This window comes from Molossus molossus, unplaced genomic scaffold (assembly GCF_014108415.1).
Source record: "Molossus molossus isolate mMolMol1 unplaced genomic scaffold, mMolMol1.p scaffold_m16_p_1, whole genome shotgun sequence".
In the NCBI taxonomy this organism is placed as follows: Eukaryota; Metazoa; Chordata; class Mammalia; order Chiroptera; family Molossidae; genus Molossus; species Molossus molossus.
In genome coordinates, this window is record NW_023425344.1 from 51,083,134 (window position 1) to 51,099,169 (window position 16,036).

The 16,036-nt window shown below is 41.7% G+C and overlaps 2 protein-coding genes across 2 annotated transcripts in view; one reads left to right on the top strand and one right to left on the bottom strand.

Annotated features, from left to right (window-relative positions):
- JCHAIN (joining chain of multimeric IgA and IgM) overlaps positions 1 to 9,407 on the bottom strand; it is a 46,478-nt gene extending 37,071 nt beyond the window's left edge. The window contains exon 1 of the mRNA XM_036252696.1: positions 9,297 to 9,407. The gene's annotated coding sequence lies outside the window, so the exon portion shown is untranslated. The remainder of the gene's footprint in view (positions 1 to 9,296) is intronic.
- Positions 8,596 to 16,036, top strand: part of RUFY3 (RUN and FYVE domain containing 3) — an 82,456-nt gene continuing 75,015 nt past the window's right edge. Inside the window, exon 1 of the mRNA XM_036252615.1 lies at positions 8,596 to 9,138. Within this exon, the coding sequence (XP_036108508.1) occupies positions 8,778 to 9,138 (361 nt within the window). The 5' untranslated portion in view covers positions 8,596 to 8,777. The remainder of the gene's footprint in view (positions 9,139 to 16,036) is intronic.

Here is a 16,036-nt window from a genome sequence, read left to right on the forward strand (position 1 = left end):
AAAAAAGTTCTCCAATATCCTGTCAAGTATTACCTAGGAAAAGTTCACGGCTAGTTGTGGAGCAACAGTCAAACTGGTACAGTTTTTCACATAAACTGAAGAGGGTGCACCTTTGGCAAATAATTTATAAAATATTTCTGATGTATTATTTCATTTACCTAAGTATAATTCTTGAGCAGGACACTTGTTAATAAATAGGTTTAATGTTAACTTAAGTTTGTACATTTTGTGTGGTAAAAGCTTAGGAGTGAAGAGGAACTTTGGTTAAAAGTAGAGAGAGAGATTCCTTAATTACATTGTGGTATTTTCTAATAGTCCTTAATGTGGTAAAAATTCCATTTCCCCTTCTGTACTGGTATTTGCAGTGGTTGCTGTTTGTACACTCCATTTCCTGAAAAACTGGTATGATACCACTAGGTAAGTGCCAACTTCATATGGTAACAAAGTTACATTTGTCTTTAGTTGTTCTGGTGTTTACAGTAAGAGAAAGATATTGAGATGAGAACATAAAAATATTTAGGATGATGCCAGGGAAGAAAATGAGAGGACCAGTGAAGGAAAACAGAAAAGATGTCTTAACTATGTCACTGTTTTTCATTAAACATTGTGCTAGCTGCTAAAGATGTAGCAATGACCAAAGGTTAATATTAAATACTTTCCATGTACCAGATGTGTATCACCTCATTTAATCTTTGCAATAATTTTGTACTGTTCTGTCAGAGATGAGGATGCTAAAATTTGTGAAGGTTAAGTTTCTAAAGGGCACATGCTTGGAATTTGGGCCCAAGCCAGTTTAATTTCAGCCTTTATTCTCTTAACCTTTGGCTTACACCTGCTTCCTCAGAGTAGCACACATGTCCAAATTAGTTTATCTTTTGTTTTCTTACAAATAAAAAAGATAGGTTGGAAGTAAAATTAACACTTAGTGCTAAGGCACATTTTGTATTTATTTCCTTTTTCTTCACAAGTCTTGTGTGGTAAATTCTATTGCATATTATAAAGATGAGGAAACTGTGACAAAGTTAAAGTAACTTTCTCAAGGTCATATAGCTATTTAGTGGCATAGGTAGGGTTTCATCTTAGCCTTGCTGGCTTCAGAGCTCTATCTTTTTCTGATATCAAATAAAATCTGCAGGTTTTGGAGTTAACTTACAAGGGTAGTTTTGATTTAATTACTTGATCTCTGACTCATTTTCTTAATCTGTATAGTACAATCATACCTACCTTGAAGAAGAGATGTAACAATGGTTAAGAGCTGTGAGATCATAGAAAAAATATATATATTGGTCTCTGCCCCACAATTCCCCACAAAGGGCTCCTAAAACCCTTGTAAATTCCTAAGTGATAAGAATACTCAGAAACATGCCCTGGCCAGTTTGGCTCAGCGGTTGGAGCAGCTCACGGTCTGGAGAGACCCGGGTTCAGTTCTCACTAAGGGCGCATGCCTCGGTTGCAGTTTGTCCCCAGCCCCAGTTGGGTTGTGTGGGTGGTGACCACTCGGTGTGTCTCTCTCATGTCGATGTTTCTCTCTCTCTCTTCCTCCCTCTCTCCCTCTCACTCTATGAATGCAAAAAGTGTCCTCAGGTGAGGATTAAAAAAAAAAAGAATACTCACAAACATCTTTTGTTTTAATGAAGTGACTCCGGAGGGCCCCTGAATGCCTCTGGGTGGAGACGTCACCAGAAAGACCAAGCCATGACTAGAAGCTTGGAATTTTCAGGCCCACTCTCCATTCTCCAGAAAGGGCAGAGGGGCTGGAAATGGAGTTAATGATTGATTATACCTATGTGAAGAAGTATCCATAAAATCCCAGTAGTGTGGGATTCAGAGAGCTTCCAGGTGGTGAACATATCTACTTACTGGGAGGGTGATTAACCCCAATTCCACCAGGACAAGCTCCTGTACTCCAGGCCCTCCCGGACCTCGTCCTATATATCTCTTTATCTCACTGTTCATCTCTATCCCTTATCATATCCTTTTAATATGTAAACATAAGTAAGTGTGAGCAAATTAATCGAACCCTAGGAGGGAATCCCGGGGACCTCTGCTTTATAGCCAATCTGCCAGAAGCACAGGTGACAGCCTATCTCCAGGTAGTGTCAGAATTGAGTTAAATTGTAGGACACCCAGCTATTGTCACAGAATTGCTTGAGGGGTGGGGGAGACCTCAATACACCTGGTGTCAGAAAGTGTTGTGAGTGTAGCAGTAGCATGAGAGTAAAGGAGACACACAGGTAAAAAACAGGTTTTCCAATTATAGTTCCTAATCCAGCTCCATCACTTACTACCTATGACTTTGCTCACGTTACTTTCTCTGTTCCTCTGTTTTTTCATCGAAATTAGGGATGTTAGTAGTGGTACCTACTTCGTAGAGTTATTATGAGGATTAAATCAATATATGTAAAGCACCCAGAATAATGCCTGATATACAGTAATCACCTAATAAGCATTGACTCTTACTACAAGGTTGTGAGAATTAACTTCTGGCACAGAGATGCTCAATGAATGGTTTCTATTCTTTACATGAATATAGAGAATATAGTGTAGTCATATATGTAGAAATACTTGAGAAGTTAATATCCTAAGTTTGGAAGTAGAAGAGGGCATTGGGTAAGCGCATGAAGGGACATAATAGACTAGGTTTTGTTTTTTTTTTGGTACGTGCCCCTAGCGGAACCCGAACCCGGGACTCACTGGTCCGAAGGCCTGTGCTCCAACCGCTGAGCCAAACCAGCCAGGACTAGTCTAGGTTTCTATAGAAAATCTAAGACAGGGCAAAAAGCAAGAAAATGAAGTTAGAGGTTGAAAGTATTTGATGTTCTATGTCAAATCCCTGACATATGCATAAAGTTGCAGTGAGAAAAAAATTTTAAAAGAAGAAAAATCTTGCATTTAGGAAAGTGGAAAAATTAAGCCTGTTATATATTGCTCTGAATATATCAAGTATTCCTTCAGAGAACTCTCAACATTTTATAAATATTAATACATTCTGGAATAGCTAGGATATAGATGATGCTATCTCATTTAATAAACATAAAAAGTGGCCTTGTCTGATGTGAAATTAATAGCAAAAGAAGTAACAAATTGCTGGACTTAATATTTACATCATCCAAATTTTGTATTTACTTAAACATTTAAAAGCACTGAGAGGGGTGGGTGGAGGTGAAAAAGAGCATAGAGGGGATAAATGGTAATAGAAAAAATAAAATAAATTTAAAAAATAATAAACAGTTTCAGTAACACTATAAAGAAAAACAAAACAGATACAACCTATGATAAGCTGCTTTAGGGTAGGAATTCTATTCCACAGTATACACAAAGAACACAAACTTTGCTGTTAGATCTTCATAAAAAAGATAATTAAAACTGTTAATCAAAATAGTCCCTCAACATGTTTTATTTTCTACTATAAAGTTAACACATTCATATAGACTACTTGCAAATACAGAAGAGTAGAAAAATGGAAAAATACATCCATTTTCTACCACCCAAAGAAAACTGCCATTGTTTGACCTAGACTAAATATGTTGCTTAAGATAATATTTGCCCTGGCCAGTTTGGCTCAGCAGTTAGAGTGTGGGACTGTGGTCCATAGAGACCCGGGTTCGGTTCCCGCTAAGGGCATGCACCTCGGCTGCAGTTTGTCCCCAGCCCTGGCTGGGTCGTGGGGGTGGCGGCCACTCAATGTGTCCCATTCATGTTGATGTTTCTCTCTCTTCCTCCTGCTCTATCTGAATAAAAAAAAAAAAAAATAGAAGAAATGTCCTTGGGTGAGGATAAAAAAAAAAAAAGAGTACTATAGATACAATAAAACATAGAGAGGAGGTATATATTGACTAAGTATTTTTGTAATTAATCTTTTGGAAAAATAACTAATCAAATAATAATCAAAACAGCAATCAAAACCTAGTAATTCAAAAGCAAAGAACGATGGACTCGAGAGTTTTTCACACTGAGGCTTTATATTAACTAATTAGTAAAAATAAATCCCTGCATTTATTATTTATGAGAAATTTAACATGAAGTCTTAAATTGCCTTGTTTTCAAAGAAGACTTTTCCCAAGTACCACACGATGAAAAACAAATGGCTCACCATAGGCCCTGGCACCCAACCCAAGAGTCTTGGGCTTGATTCCCAGGCAAGGGCACGTACCTGGGTTGCAGGTTCGATCCGCAGTCCTGGGAGGCAACCAATAGATGTGTCTCTCTCACATAGATCTTTCTTTCTCTCATTCTCATTCTCTCTCTCTCTCTCTCTCTTTCTCTCTCCCTCCCTCCCTCTCTCCTATATGCTCTAAAAATCAATGGAAAAAATATCCTCAGGTGAGGATTAACAAAAAAAATAAAGAAAAACAAATGGCTCAACTGTGGAACCTCAGAGGAAAGGAGGGAGGGGGGCAGGAAGAGACAAACCAAAGAACTTACATGCATATATGCATAACCAATGGACACAAACAGTGAGGGGAAGGTAGAAGAGAAGGGGAGCAGGGGGGAGGGGGTCAATGGGGGATAAAAAGAAAGGCCATCTGTAATACTTCTAACAATAAAGATATTGTTTTAAATGGCTCAAGAAAGCCATTATTTTAGAATCATAATGAACCTAGGTACTACTGAAGAAGGATTATCAACCCTTCCTAAGTGTTATTATTTTCTCTGATTATAGCTCTAAGAAGCTTATGCTAAATGTACATCCTTGAAATTGATCTCTAAAATGTTTTGTAGTATATTCTAAGTGTCCATCCATAAGATCGTCAAAGGGTTTCAAAACACCAAATATGGACAAATTAAAATGCACACAAAGTTGAACAGCACCCCTGGCTTTATATCACAAAATAGAGCTTGATTCTCACAATGGCTTGGAGCTTGTCACTTTAAAATTATTGGAAGCCCAGATAGTGTGGCTCAGTGGTTGAGCATCGACCCATGCACCAAGAGTTCACCAGTTCAATTCCCAGTCAGGGCACATGCCCAGGTTATGGGCCCCAATCCCCAGTGGGGGACACACTGGAGGCAGCCAATCGATTTTTCTCTCATCGGTATTTTCTATCTCTCTCCCTCTCCCTTCCTCTCTCTCTAAAATCAGTAAAGCAAAAAAAAAGTATAGGAAGATGTTCTGTGCATTTTCAAGAAGGAGCAACATGTTCAGGCTTATTTTTATAATCTTGGCTTCCCTAAATGTGTGTAGCAGCTGAATCAGCCCTTTACGTCACTAGAGGTTATGCAGAGCTGTGATTACATTATTGATCCAAAAGTTAAAAGCATAAGAAACTAGGGACTTGGAGTATCATCACCTTTAAAGAAAATGCTCGTAAATAGCATTCCTTGTAAAATTTAAGGGACTCGTGTTTCAGCTGATTTTCTATATTCATTACATTGCCACTTAATGATGCAAATTAGAAAAAGAACTGTTTTTAAAAGAAGAATGGCATTAAAAAAAAAAAGACAATACACTGCAAGACTCCACAGCATGTCAGTGTCTCTAATACCTATAGATACCTTGGCTAACTAGAAAGGAGAAAGTTAGCAATTTAGACTAGATAGTATTTCATACTTTGTTAACTTAATGACTCCCTTGGCTGCTTATTGGCCTTTCTCAAGAGTGATTTGTAAGAAATATTCAGAGTGATGAAAAGCAAGAACCTACAACCAAGATTACTCTATCCTGCAAAGCCGTCATTTAGAATCGATGGCCATATAAAGACTTTCCCAGACAAGAAAAAGTTAAAGGAGTTCATCACCACCAAACCATTATTATATGAAATGATGAAGGGTCTTTTTGAAGAAAAAGATAAAATATATGAGAAAACAAAATGGCAATCAATACATATCTATCAACAATGGAATCTACAAACAAAATGAACAGGTAGAACAGAAACATTCTCATAGATACAGAGAACATTGTGTTGGTTGCCAGATGGGAGGGGGTTGGAGGAATGGGTGAAAAAGGTGAAGGGATTAAGAAGTATGAATTCATTGCTAGACTGACAACCTTCAAAGGGAAAGGGGTTGGGGGGTGGGAAGAAGTAAACCAAAGAACTTATATGCATAACCAATGGACACAGACAATAGGGAGGGAAAAGGCGGGAGGGGGGCGGGAGTGGGGAGGAGGGGGTCAATGGGGGAAAAATGAGAAACATCTGTAATACATTCTACATTCAACAATAAAGATTTAAAAAAAAAAAAACTTTGAAGACAGTTAACTGCACTGGAGTTCAATACCCAAAACTGGGTATTGTGTTTTCATTGGGACATAATTTTTTTCTGTCCCTAAGATTACCCTCCTATTAAAGAGACTATTAAGTCTAAAAAAACAAGAGTGATTTGTGAGGACTCTGCTCTTTTCTTCTACAATGGCTTAAGTATATATTCTTGTCAAATTCTTTACTTAAACATTGCAAAACATCTCTATAAAGGAACCTGACAAGAATATAATGATACTTCCAAATTTCTGCATGCAAAAACAAGGTAAAAGATCCTGTTAAGGATGGGTGTTAAAACCATATAATACAGGGTTGGGAGGGAGGGGGCTGGTGAAAAAGTGAAGGATTAAGTATAAATCGGCAGTTACAGAATAGTCAGGGAATGTAAAGTACAGCATAGAAAATATAATCAATAATATTGTAGCCCTGGCTGTTTGGCTCAACGGTTGAAGCGTCAGCCTGCAGACCAGAGCGTCCCTAGTTCGGTTCCCACTAGGGGCACATACCAAAAAAAAAAAAATTGTAATAACTATGTATGGTGTCAGGTGGACACTAGAGTTATGGGGGATCACCTCGTAAGTTATGTAAATGTCTAACCACTATTCTGTACACCTGAAACTAATATAATATAGAATATCAATTGTAATTGATTTTTTTTTTAATTTTTAAGAGAAAATTGGTGCAGACAACAAGCTTTTAGAACAAATTGTGGATTCTGTGTCAGGTTGCAATAACTGAAACCTGTCTTTACCTGTAGTTATGTCTGGGGGCTAAAATAAAATGTGAACAATGTGAACAGTTCTCTACAGAAAAAGAGAAACAGTTCTCTACATCTGGAATCTTTTAGTTTTTCTCTTCAAGGTATTATACAATTTGCACTTCCTAAAAGGCAAATACGTTTTTTTAAATCAATATTCTCACCATCACCAAGACTGAAATGAAAACGCCCAACAACCTTCCAAAAATTTAAAGATATGATGAAAGTTTTTTCTTTTAATTAAGTGTGTTCTTACTAAGTTATATGCTGTTTTGCCAAAATAATAAAATGTAGCTAATTTTTATTATTTTACCATATGGCAGACCCTGTTCTAAAGGCTTTACTTATATTTCTTATTTAAGCCCCACAATATACCCATGAGTAAGTAATATAATCATTTTATATTAGAAGAATCTAGGCTCAGATGACATCTTACTCAAGCAGGCAGTAGCGCGGGGATCTACAGGTCAGGGAAATGCCAGAAAGTGAAAAGCTCCCAAGAAATTTTCTGACTGCTTGAAGCTAGCTTCTTGTAAATTTGTCCTTTTAAAATACTTATCTAAAAGATTTGGTGAAAGCCGCATGGCAATTTCTTGTGGTAATTTCAAGAGTGATTTCCGGAGAGTAACAATAAAAAGGTTTACTTTTCCTGTTAAAGAAATACCTTCCCCTACAGAGGTAAAGACAGACCAGAGTAAGAGGGAAAAGCAGGTGGGTAACACGTTACACAACAGTGATTTTAATTATGAGTCAACATGGATTCCATGCCAGCATTTTACAACCCTAACACAAAGCCCATCCTCCCGGACTTACGGGGGCACATGCACAGAATCCAGCGTAAAGAAGAGTGGTCGTAACTAGAAACCGTCTTGATTAGAGATGTTTACTAATGGGAATCACTGGATCGGTAATCAACTGATTCAAAGTCCAAATAAAGCAACCGTGGGCGATGAGGAGCGAGGCGGCGACAGGGAAAGCCGTCGACCGGTAACAGAACCCGTCATATGAAGGCCAAGCGGCTGGGCGTCCAGCGCACTTCTGCGCCGCCGGCGCGGAAACCAGGGAGTTCGAGGCAGAGCAAATTCACGGTTTCTGTACGGCCACATGACAGGGAACAAAAGAGGTGGGGGAAGGAAGACACCCACCCCTGGTTTCTCACACAAAAAGCTCCTGAATCAAAACCGTGAATCGACGTTTAAAGTTCTAGTGTGTGAAAGGCAAAGGGTACAGTTGAACACCCGGGGGGCTGCGGGCGGGGAGGATCCTTTTTAGAATTAGCTTTCGCTGCTTCTTCCACCCAGACCTTTGTCCCTCGGCGGTGAAGTCGGGCGGTCACACACAAAAACGCCTCTAGGTATTTCGCAGGGCTCCCAGCTTCCCCGGCCCGGGGGGCAAACACGCCTGACCGCCTCGGCGGGCCGTGCTGGGGGCGCCGAGCACGAGGCCCGGCGCGCCCTCTCCTCCCCGGGCGGCGGGGGGGCAGCGCGGCCGGCGCGGGCGAGGGTGGGAAGTGGGCGAGGAGGACACCGCCCCCTAGGGGAGCCGCGCCGCAGGCTGGGGGCCGGGGCGGGAGGAGCATCGGGAGGGGGCGGCCGGTAAGGAGGCTGTACCGTCGGGCGGGGCCGTCCCCCCAGCTGGCTCGGACCCCGGCGGGGCGGGCAGTAGACCGAGCGGCGGGGCCCAGACGCCGGCCCGCGGCCAAGGAGAAAGGTGGCGGCGGCGGTGCGGACGGGACGGGGCAGCGGCGCCCCACCGTGACCCTCTGCTCCCCCGCCCAGGCCGGGCGCGAGTCGCAGGCGGCGGCGCAGGAAAGCGCGAGCATGGCTGAGACCTCACCGCCGCCCGCCGCCGGCGCGGAAAGTTACAGCGAGGAGTCGGCGCCGGGCGGGGAGCAGCGGCTGGAGGAGCCAAGTCACGCTGCGACCGGGGGCGCGGACCGAGGGGGCGAGGACCGAGAGGGCGAGGCGGGGCCGCCGCCGGGCTCCCCCGGCGGGCAGTCGGACCCCGGCTCGCCGGTGGCCGCCCCCTTCTTCCTGCTCTACCCGGGCGATGGAGGCGCCGGCTTCGCAGCGCGTCCGCCGCCGCAGCAACGCGCCTGGAGGACCCCGCCGTCGCCGGGCTCCCCGCTGCCCTTCCTGCTGCTGAGCTACCCGGGCGGCGGCGGCGGCGGCGGCAAGCACCGTGAGTGGCGGCGGGGAAGGGCCGGCCGGGCCCGCGGAGCTCCGCCTCCCGTTGGGTCTCGGGAGCGGGGCGTCGGGCCGGCGGGGAGGTGGGGGCTCTGGGGAAGCACCTGTCCCGGGGTGCAGAGGCGGCCGTGGTCCGGGCGCCCGGTTATTTACCTCCAAGTCTCCCCTGGCCGCGGGTTCCCGCCCGGCGCGGCCTCCCCTCCTCTCCTGGGCCGGGCGCTCATCCTCGCCAGATGCTCACGTGCTCGCCGGGTCCCAGACCCCGTCCCGGCTGGGAGCCTTCCCGGGAGGAGTCGAGGAGGGGGCGGCACCCAGACCCCAGCAGCCCCGCTGGCCCGCCTTCTGCGGGCTCCCCGCGCCGCTGCAGCCAAGTAGGTGTGGTTGCTGCGCCGCCGCCGCCGGGGCGGCCTCAGTTGTACCAGTAAAATTTTTATGAGCTTTCGCTCCACAGCGGTAAATATTACAGATCCGCCCCCCGGACTGGGAAAAGAAATTAAGAACGGTGCGCGAGGTGACGGGAAAGGAATGGTGGCTGTGGAGGGGCACCTCCCAGGATTGTGTGTTTGGCTGGAAGAGGCCTCCACCTTTTAAAACCAGTGTCACAGGAGCTCTCTGAATGCAAGCTGACCTCACTTTGTGCCATTTCAGTCAACAAATGTTTACTGCTGCTTGTAATGAGCGTGGCCCTAGAGTAGGCGATTGTGTGTAAAAGACTCATGAAGAAGTGTTAAATCTGATTCAAAAAGACAAGAGCTTACACTGTGAAAATGTGACTGAAGATACAAGGCATGATAATATATAAATGCGAAATACTTTGCTGTATGAAAGAGGGGAGAAACTTGCCTAGGATGATGAGCCCCCCCACCCCCACCCCCTCATAGAGCTAAAAATTTTTTTTTTAGCACCAAGGGAAATCTTTTAATTGCTCTGCACTACCAAGAAACCCTGACTTTCCTTTTTCTGCTGTTTGATCCATCAGCTAGGAAAAGATTACTACATTAGTTAAATATTTCCTCGGTGGCTGGATTGTGATTATCATAGTTAATCCTCACAGTTCTGTGAACCAAATATGATGCCACTTTTAAGTGATTTGTCCTAAGTCACATTAAGAGAAGGAATGAAGTTGACCCAGATTCCTTGCCTACCAATCTCATGCTCTTTAAGCAAACACCACATGTCCAAAATTGTGATGGGATGATTCTTCCTAGGTTATTATCCATTAGATGTAGTCCAGTGTTACTTTTATTACTTTCCTTTTTTACTTACCTACAAAGAGGACCAACAGTGACCATTGACTAAGAGTCTTAGTAAAACCCTGATTTGTGTGCTGCAGTCGTCAGCACTAATCTCCAGATGGGAGTATCTATCTAATCAAGGCAGAAATGAGCCCTCTTATAAGCAGAATTTGATAAGGATAGTCTCAACACTGCTTTTCATTTTCTAAGGAATCTACTTTTCACTTTGTTCTTGAAGTACAGCCTCTATTTTTCTCAGAGTGTTTTATTTCTGTGTAATCTGTTTATTAACCACATTACTATAAAATGAAGAAGACACTCCTATCAGTTCTTTGTAACTCTGTAACAGTTGTGGTACAGGGTTTGAAGTAGAAGAGTTTTTCAGCTGTTGACCAGTATAACTAGTGGGGATTAATTTCCATTTCAGTTCATTTTATTTGATTCCTCCCTACAATAACAGAAGGTGTATGGCACAGTTGTTAGCACATAAAGTTCTAATCACTCCTAATGGTCTTTATTTATGAAATAATGAATTGGGTGTAAGTGCTCAGAAAAAATTACTGGGAAAATGCCAGAACCCCACTTCCACTGTGTTTCTTTATTGATTTTTTAAAAATCCTCACCTGAGGATATGCTTTTTCATTGATTTTAGAGGGAGAGAGAGAGAGAAACATTGATCGGTTACCTCCTGCATGCATCCCGACCACAGGATTGAACCTGAAACCTGGTATATGCCCTTACTGGGAATCCAACCTACCACCTTTCCAACCAACCAACTGAGCCACACTGGCCAGGGCCCACTTCCACTGTGTTTAAAGACCAGTCACTAACTAAGGACATTTCAAATTAGAATAAGATCACTGTCACATATTTTATTAAAATATAAAATTGACTTAAAATAGTTTTTGTTTTGGACTGAGTATTTATTTTTACCTGTTATTTTTATAAGTACTCTAGAACCCACACATACTTGGGAAAAGGAATACTCTGTTTATTAATAAAAATAATTCCTTGTTGCTGCCCTGCAGTAAGTGCAGTATTGCTTTCTATGGTATACCTGGATATCAGAACCCTAGCTCTCCTGACTGTCCATTTGAGCAACTGAGACCAAACAGGTTTTCTTGTTGTTGTTTTTTATCCTCAACCAAGGACATTTTTGCATTTATCTTCAGATAGAGCGAGAGGGAGAGAAGGAAGAGAGAGAGAGAAACATCGATTGAGAGAGACACACATCGAGTGGTTGCCACCCACAGGACTCCAACCGGGGCTAGGGATGTGCCCCAACTAAGGTATGTGCCCTTAGCAGGAACCAAACCCTGGACTCTCTGGTCTGCACGCCTATGCTCCAACCACTGAGCCAAACCGGCCAGGGCAAGACCAAATAGTTTTTTAAAAGACTTCTCGCCCTGGCCAGTTTTTCTCAGTGGTTAGAGCGTCGGCCTGTGGTCCAGAGAGACCCAGGTTTGGTTCCCGCTAAGGGCACTTACTTCAGTTGCAGTTTATCTCGGGCCATGGTTGGGTCATTCCGGTGGCAACCACTCGATGTGTCTCTTTCACATCAATGTTTCTCTCTCTCTCTTTCTCTTTCTCTCTCTCTCTCTCTCTCTCTCTCTCTATCTCTCTCCCCCTCTCCTTCCCACTCTATCTGATGGAAAAATGTCCTCGGATGAGGATAATAAAAAAATAAAAAAACTTCTCATTTCAATTACCAGGACAATACTTGCACTCAACCTAAACATCCAGTGAATATTTGCTTCCCCAACACTCAGTTTTTAACTCTGGCTAATGTATTTGCCAAAAGTGTATAATATATAATAATTTTGAGAGACTACAGGGTGGGGCAAAAGTGGATTTACAGTTAGTTCATATGGAAAATAATACAGTAATTAATAAATAATCATGCAAGGATAAACTGTTTTGTGTATTCACAACTGTAGAGCTACTTTTACCCCACCCTGTATATTAAGGCATTCTCTTTTTATTTTAGAAATCCTGACCATAATCAGATTTTAAAGTTAATTTTTACATTTGAGTTCAGAAGCTTTGTTTTAAAAGACACCGATGGAGATAGCAAAAATGTGTGCAGAAGAGGTAGCCTGAAGTTTCAGGATTTGTGATGTGTACTGTGTCACTGTAAACTCTTGCAGGATATAATGTTCATCAAATATTCAGCATGCTTAAATGAAGTGTGAAAGAAGGCTTCTAATGTGCTTCGCTGAGTTATGTTCCTTTCTGAGTCTTTGAGGGCTGGTAATCTGCTAAGTTTTTGTGCTTCTAGCTTTTAAATCTCACAAAAGTTTCTGTCATACCATTTTTAAAAATTGTGAATAACATATGGATCCCATTTTTAGATGTTTTATAATACATAAGTACATTGAGTACAAAGTGAACTTTCCTCTCTGTGAGCCCCCAGGTACCCCAACCCCCATTACCACCACCATTTATTATCTGAGGACACCACCTTTGATTTTGGTGAGTTTTCTTTCCAAACTTTTGCATAGATTCACAGACATGTAGATGTTCATATTTAATGGGGTCTTTCTCTCCTTGCTATATGACCTTCCATACCAGTTTTTCATCAACTATATAAGAAGGAACTACTTGCATGCCGTGGTCCAATACTTTTAATGCCTCCCTTTTCCATTCTAACTTTAGAAGTCATCTTGTGGATGGGCAGCAGATGGCTTCTCCTTGGCATTGGCGGGAAGAGGCACTCCTGCCATCTGCAGCATGACCAGCTTCTATTGACAGTTACTCTTCCCTTCCAACTCTCAGAGCTGCCCCAAACTTTTATGTGTAAGGCAATGCCATGCAGAGTCCACATCTCTGCCCTTGTGTTTTCTCTCCCAATTATAGCAGTATACAAAAAAAAAAAAGTGTCCCACTCACAAAGAAGCAGGCTTCTTTCTGTATTTGTATGTTCTGTGTTTGAAATTAGAGGAGGATTAGGAGAGGAATAGAAAGTAAATAAATAAATAAACCTTGGAAAGGACTGGCAGCATTACTATGACTACCCATGTCTAAGTCAGTATACTTAACAGTGAGAGCCTTGCTTGAGCCCTGGAGAATGCAGAGAGAGGCTCCTAGATGCATTTGACTGTTTTTCACAGATGTACTTTAAGAATCTCTGATTTGGAGAAGGACCTTTCTTACATATAAATCAAGGGATGAATATTTAAGGTGAGAAAATTACCTTTATGTTCACAGTTTCATACATAAACACACATATAGTACAAAGATATGTATATATATGTATATATATATCAGTGTGTGTGTGTATATACATATATATATATTCATTTATTTTAGGTTCTCCTCCACAGACATTTCTATTTATTGTGAATGTGTGTGTGTCTTCTTTCGTTGTTTAGTAGTATTTTAGAAAACATACCTGGTCAGGAGTTGAATATACATTAATCAGTTCATCTGATTAATGTGCTTTTTAAATTTTGAAAAGACAGACATAATTTATTATGTCTTGTAAATATCGAGGCAGCTGCCCAGAATTGGGAGATATGGAGGGCTTGTTGAACCATCAGAACCCAAACTTTTGAGCACTCACCTTCATGCTAGTAGTTTTGGGAACAGCAGCTTGACTTGTGACTTTTAAAGACGTTGTTTTGATATAATTAATGTAGAGAAGTGCTGCATTTACAGTACTGTTTCACAAATCTGTTAGCCTTCAGTTCTTTTCCAACTAAGTTAAGAATGCAAAGAGCCACTTTTTGATCCATTAAATGCTGTTTTGTCAAATGGCAGATATAAGCAAGTGCCAATAAAAAAATAATAAACCTCAGAAATGTAACATCTTCCAACAATATGTAATTGTAAATTAGTGACCACCAGAGAACTGGAGGTTAGCCCTTAAGAATATTGAAATGACCCTGGCCAGTTTTGATCAGTGGTTAGAGCGCCGGCCCTCAGACCAGAGAGGCCAGGGTTCAGTTCCCTCTAAGGGCTGGGATCGTGTAGTTGGTGACCACTCGATGCGTCTCTCTCACATCGATGTTTCCCTCTCTTCCTCCCTCTTTCCCTCCTGCTCTATCTCCAGATAAATACAAAAAAAATGTCCTCGGGTGAGGGGAAAAAAAGAATATTGAAATGCAGTGGGGGGTCACTTTTCACACACAGCTAAAATTACCAGGGACATCCTGAGCTTCTGAAATGTGGAGAGCTGGGTCATGCCTGCATTTCCTGCTTTGTGACTAAACAGCCAGTCTGCTGCTAGCCTTCCTGATTCCGCTTTTATCACCGCTGGTGCCTAAACTATTGCAGTTTGTCTTCCCAGCCAGTTTCTCCCTTCTCTTCTGCCTCCTTTCTTTTGTTTTACCTACCTTTCTGGTTTGGCATTATCAAAAAGTCAGATCACGCTTCTGATTGACGAAGCAACAATTTCAGCATGTTAGGTGTCATCTCTGAGTCTTTGACTGTTTTGGCTGCTCCCCTATTAATAACCATACGTTCATCCTTTATAGACAAGAAGTTTCTTTTTTTCTTATTTCTGATCTTCACTTCATTCTGGATACTAAAGGATCCTAAAAGGCTCTTAGTTAGATGACAAACGTTTTATAGTAGTTAGGTAACCCAAACAATTACGAATAAAGAATGTGACTCTTAAGGTAATAACAGTACTTCGAGGCTATCATTTATAGAATATTTTTATGTGCCAGGCAGGAAGCTAAAAACTTCATGTGTATTGATCTTTTTTTTGTTGTTATATTTATAAGAGGCAAGTCTTTAAATTTCCAACAGATAGAAGAGCCAATACATAAAACTACTTAGTTAACAATGACAGCTGAAAAGAAAAAATGGGGAGGAGGAGTCCAAATAGACTTCATGTAAATAGATGGATATAACATATGTCTTTCATAAGAATATTTAATTCAGTGTTTCTAGAGGGTATTATCTAAATTATTACAAAATACAAAAATTCTGACCGTAACCTTGAATTTAGAAGTTTATATTCTGGAGATACTGATTCTATGGTTTTAGAGAAGGTCTAAACTCAAATTTTAGCACATCAGAGTCACCTGCAGGCCTTGTTAACAGATTTCTGGCCCTATTTCCAGAGGTGTGGGGTTTTTTTGTTTGCTTTGTTTGTTGTTTTGAGTTATAACCAACATATGACATATTAGTTTTAGTTGTACAACATAATGATTCAGTATTTGTATATATGGCAGATTTCTAACTCCAAAGCTCATGTTCTTACTCACTGTATGCTCCCTCACTAAGGCCTTAACGAAACCAGTTTGGGCAGAGGGCAGTAAAGGTTGTGGGGTGGGAGAGGGAGCAGAAGAAAGATGGCCCAGAAAAGCAACTTTTCACACTAAAGGACTGGTGTCGGCCTCAAAACTTACTCCCCTCACTGTATTCTTTCTGTCTTGCATCTTTTCCCTCTTTGTTTGAATTTTAACAGAAAACTGGGTGTTAAAGAGGTACAATTTTATCAAGAAGCTAAGAGAACAAATTTTTCTAGTGTAGATTATAAGTAGTAAAAAGTCTAGGTAGATGATGATGAGCGTATGGCAGAATGAACTGGGTGAAATAATGATATTTCCTGTTAGCTAGTATTTTTTACAATTCCTTAAATAATTAAGAGTTGCCTAAAAGATGTCCTTCCTCTTTATCGTTGCACTATAGGTAACCTGTAGGTGTCAT